Consider the following 5,022-nt stretch of genomic DNA (forward strand, 5'->3'; position numbering starts at 1 on the left):
TTTTCACACTATAATATTGTGGTTACAAGTGCCATATATCATAGAAGTAAGTAGCCACATTAAGAAACTGAGGATAATAATTTTTCACAGAGACAACTTTGTATTGGCAAAATGGTCATTTCACATGTTCACCATTAAAAATCTAACGAGAGATCAAACGGTAGGAACAAACATAAACGTATTAGAAGTTTTAGATGGATATACTTACAAATTATAAAACTTTTTAAAAAATAAATCTAATCACTTAAACTTTTATAGAAATTTATCTATCACTAAATATCTTTGTAGCAAGCCATGCGAAATTATTGCTTTTATTAACATACGAAGAACATTTGCACAATTCTTCACATTCAACTATTATTTTAGTAGGCTCGCACACACTCACATCCAAATTATCTCATGGTACACTGGAACACACTCACACACACCCGAAGTTGCAATTAAATGACTGGCACACCAACTCTATACTAAAACTATCCGCGCGCGCTCACACTTAATTTCCACGCTACTACGTACTACTCGATCCACACGGTGTCTTGGTGTGTGAGGACCTCACACCAATTTGTAGGCATCCATCCAACGTCTGTTCGGACTGACTTAAAGCTTAGTCGGACACAACTAATTAATTCCCAGGATGATAGTAAGAGCAGATGGTGTAGACGGTTTGGAGGATGGTGAGAATAAGAAGGACAGCTGCTGCGATCAAAGAAATGATGGCCCATGGATTGCTGAAATAGTCCCTCACCAGCTTCGCCCTCCACTTGGGCCAACGGGAATCGCAGTACTTCCTCACGTCCCGGAAGAGTTCGGCGAGGTAGTGGTCATCGTAATCCATGTAGGCCAAGTCGGAGAGCTGGTTGAAGAAGACCGCCAGTTCCTCGTCGCTCGCCAGATTGTTCTCCAGGATTCCGCGCTGGTGGAGTACCGCCACATCCTCCCGCTTGTCTATGAGGCAGTTCATGAACATCGCGTAGCTCGTCATGTAAGCCTTATCACCCTTGCACCCGCCGCACTGCTCGAAGGCCACGAGGTTTGAGAACCGAGTTAGGGTGGAGGGCTCCACCGAGAGGAAAGGGATCTCGAGCACGCCGTCCTCAAATGCTACATCTAAGAAGGCACTAAGACGCTTCTCATGAGTCTCATTCTCATTCTTCTTCTTCTTCTTCTTCTTCTTCTTCTTCTTAATTGTCACTCCGGCGTCCAGGAGCTCGGTAGCAGATGGAATCGTCCTCGGTTTTGGATCAGTTCGCAGTTTCGAGCGAGTTTGTGGTGCCGTGACATAGCACTCGTAGTAGAGATGCAATAAGTGATGAAAGTTTTCCGCTTCCCATTTCTGGGGCTCTTTTGTTTCTTCCTCGGGTTTCTTCGTTTCTTGCTCGGGGCTCCAAAAATGGGAAGCAAGCCAAAAATGGGAAGCAAGCCAACAAGTGCCGCAATTAGCTTTCTTCCCTTTTTTGGAGCTCTTTGTTTCTTCCTCGGGGCTCTCGACGCTCATGCGTGTCAGGTAGTCTACAAGAAGCTCCATCAGAGAATAACGTACACTGCTGCCCAAGGTGGACTTGAGGCGTTCGAACAACTTGTCAAGCACACGGAGGGGGATTTGGTTCTCAAGCAAGAGCAAATCATCGTGAACCAACGACGAGCTCCATTTCGAAGTGAAAATGCTGTCACCAAACCCTACCTTCCACTTGATGAGGAACTCGAGGATGAAGCACCCGTCGAGAAGCAGCATCTCTGCAAACTCAACGGGGTTGAGCTCGACCCGCTCGAAGTAGCACCCCTGCACCTCCGGCACCAATTCCTGGATCTCGGCTACGTAGTCCTCGATGGTGCTGTAATTGCGAGGAGGGAATTCCTCCTGGATCTCGGCTACGCCGTCCTCGCTGGTGCGCGTGCTGCAGTTGCGAGGGAGGACTGCCTCCTGGATCTCGGCTACGCCGTCCTCGCTGGTGCTGATGCTCCTGCGAGAGAGGATCTCGGCTAAGCGGTCCTCGATGCTGATGATGCTCCTGCGAGAGAGGAATTCCTGGAGGTAACGCCATTTAAGCCACTCCGCCGCCCGGAGGGAGGGATCGTTGTTGCGGCGGCCGTAGGGGCCGATTGCGACCGTTTGGGGCTCGTACAGGTGCTTGTTGCGCTGCCGGATGAGGGCCGGCGCGCGGAAGATGGTGCACTTATCCGAGGCCACCGACTCCTTCCTTAAAACACTGAGTTTCCCCCGGGCGGAGCTCAGCAGGGGCTCGCGAATATCTATTGTTAATTCACCTTCCACTCCTTCCATCGTTATCTTTTTTATTGCAAAGTTTCTCACACTCCGGCGAATTTATTGGTGCCGAAAAAAATTGGGTGGAAAGAGGTTTCCTCATCCGGCTTAATTTATAGCTGCAGCCGGATAGCTCCCTGAACAGAGAAAATTTATTGTATCATATTTGCACTACATCAGCAATAATAAGTTAATCATAAATTTTATTTTAAAAAAAAATTTAATAAAAATATTTTTTTTATAATCACGATGTGATGGATTAATTCAAAAAAAATTTATTTGATTTATTAGAGACACGACTTAACCAATTTATCCGGTGTATTCTAAAATTTTTCCGCTGGATCGGACAAAAATTACTTGGAGACTGGAAATCCGGATTTATACATTTTGACTCAGCCGGAGCCGCCGCTATTTGGACGTGGGATTTCACATCTCAACTTACATTTTTTTTCTTTGCTCTTGATTGCTTTTTCTGTGATAGCAATATTTGATAATAGAAATAATCCGATATGACTAAAATCAGTTGAAGAATATCTTGTATCACGCATAAAAATTAAATATACCTATATTAATTTGCACTATTTTAATAATTGTGATTTTGAGAGGTAGTTCACCTACATTTGTACTATTTTAATAAATGTGTGTTGTAGAGTGATCAGCCATTTTTTGTTCCGTGGAGAAAAAATCAGAACAATTTTGATATTTTTTTAAAAAATTTTTAGATTTGAGAGCGTTTTGCACATTTCACTTATCTATATATCCATCCTATCACCTATTATCTCCTCATCTTATTTGTAGTAGTCAACACCACATCGTTATTGTGCCATCGTAGTTCTCATAAGTAATTGGCACATAAAAAAAAATTTTGATAAAAACATACAAAGCTTATATCATTTTAAATCAGTTATTTGATCTTTAAAAATTTTAATTTTACTATCTAATCTATCAGTCTGTTTGATATAAATTAGCAAATAATATTTTAACTTCAAAATTTTAACCTCATTATTTACTTTAATAAATTTATAATTATGAGAATTGTATAAAGTATATATATTATCTAAATCTGTTAGAATTAACGATGTATTCATATTTTAGAATCAAAATGCTGTTGATCGACTCAAAACAAATTAACAATATTAAATAGCGAAATTAAAATTTTGAAAGATGAAATAGGCAATTCAAAATATTTTATAAGTTAGAAAAATTTTATAAGTTTTTGTCTAGAAAAAAAATTAAAGAAAAATGTCTCCCTATAAGAACCTTGTTATGGGACAACTAATAATATAGGATGGTTACATTCTGAAAACGATAGCTGACTCCTCGGCGCATGGAAGACATCTCAACAAGTCCGTTTGGCAAATTTGCTTTTTTTTTATAAAAGAAGTAAGGGTAATTAGGATAAAGGAAATGGGACCCTGCTGATTTATTTTATGGATAAATGCTTCGTCTACCCAAAATTTGTCCCTCAATTTTTTTTTTATTTACCTTTATTTGTTTTTTTTTTGGGACGGATTGGAAGGCAATCCAACTAGAGCGTCTTTTAATTCTCCAGTTATATTATTTTTGTATATTGTAATGCGTTGACAGTAATAATGCATCAGTTTTAATTAACTCATATATGCAATTAATATGCTATATAAATTTATTATAGTACTGTAGTAGCACTTTAAGATACGGTGGTTTTTTTATTTTTTATTTTTTATTTTTTGTAGATGGTATGGAAAAATATTTTTGAATGCTGTTCGTAAGTCACCTGGATTAGGCGGCCTACTTTCAACGACTTCAAAATTTTTTTTGCCGAAGTCAAAAAAGTAGATTTTAGTTATAATCCACTTCACGGGTTCACTTTTCAAAAGTTACTTAAATGTTTACTTTTATAATCCAAACAACCGAACTAATCCCACTTCGCCAAAATATCACTTTTATTGTTTTACTTAGGGGCAACCAAACATGCCCTTATTGAAACTAATACATTTTGTACTATACTTCATAACTTATAAAAATAAAACAAAATATTTTTTATTTCCTACCTACAAATGGATTTTAAATAAGACTTATAACTTACAACTTTATCAGAATTAAGGGTATATTTGTTTTGGTCGAAGTGGAGTTAATTGAAATGGCTGAATTTTCTTTTTTTTTTCTTTTTTCTTTTTTTTTTTTGAGAAATAGGTAGCTCGCTACCTGCTTCATTCATTAAGTAAAATAAACTGAGTATATAAGTTGGAAGCAGCTTAGGCTTCCGAAAAAGCAGCAAAAAGCTAAAAATAAAGCGGAAAAGATAAAGAAGGAGAAGAAGTCAAGATAACAAGAGGGATTGGAACATAGGAAGGAAGTATAGAAGGGGCATCAAAGCATAGTAGTCCAATTGTTGATCAGTAGTTTGACACTATCAAGAGACCGGGTAACGTTGGGCGGCTTTCCTCTGAAAACAGAGTTGTTTCTATCCGTCCAGATTACCCACCAAGTCGCTGCCAGGAGAATCAAGCGTTGTTTTCTCGACGAGTCAACAGGGATTTCAGTAGATGTAGCCCAGAGACTTCGAGCGTCACCTGTGCTGATGTCGGTTGCGGCCGGCCCTCCCACACTTAGGAGAATATACCGAAAGTAAACACAGTCGTTGAAAAGGTGGTCGCAGCTTTCTGTGAGTACTGCGCAGAAAGCACAGTTCTGGTCAACGTGCATGCCTCGGATAAGCAATCTGTCAGCAGTGCGTAATCTCTTTCGTAGGAGCAGTCAAATGAAGACTTTAATTTTAA

General features: G+C 39.4%; 1 protein-coding gene across 2 annotated transcripts; it reads right to left on the bottom strand.

Moving 5' to 3' along the window:
* Nucleotides 1–295: 295 nt before the first annotated feature.
* Nucleotides 296–2,334, bottom strand: LOC109705856 (UPF0481 protein At3g47200-like). Of its 2 annotated transcripts, XM_020226637.1 has the most exons (2): nt 1,899–2,334; nt 296–1,835 (listed from the first exon to the last, which is right to left on the bottom strand). In XM_020226637.1, exons 1-2 carry the CDS (start codon nt 2,279–2,281, stop codon nt 623–625), a joined length of 1,596 nt encoding a protein of 531 aa, XP_020082226.1. In that variant the 5' UTR covers nt 2,282–2,334; the 3' UTR covers nt 296–622. The 2 variants fall into 2 exon arrangements, with proteins under 2 accessions (XP_020082226.1, XP_020082225.1); XM_020226636.1 differs by having other exon boundaries at nt 296–2,332.
* Nucleotides 2,335–5,022: the final 2,688 nt, after the last annotated feature.

The sequence above is a fragment of the Ananas comosus genome, unplaced genomic scaffold (assembly GCF_001540865.1).
Source record: "Ananas comosus cultivar F153 unplaced genomic scaffold, ASM154086v1, whole genome shotgun sequence".
Taxonomy (NCBI): domain Eukaryota; kingdom Viridiplantae; phylum Streptophyta; class Magnoliopsida; order Poales; family Bromeliaceae; genus Ananas; species Ananas comosus.

What these genes read in the sequence shown, in the direction of transcription:
- LOC109705856 (XM_020226636.1), bottom strand. Translation starts at nt 2,281, where the DNA reads ATGGAAGGAGTGGAAGGTGAATTAACAATAGATATTCGCGAGCCCCTG.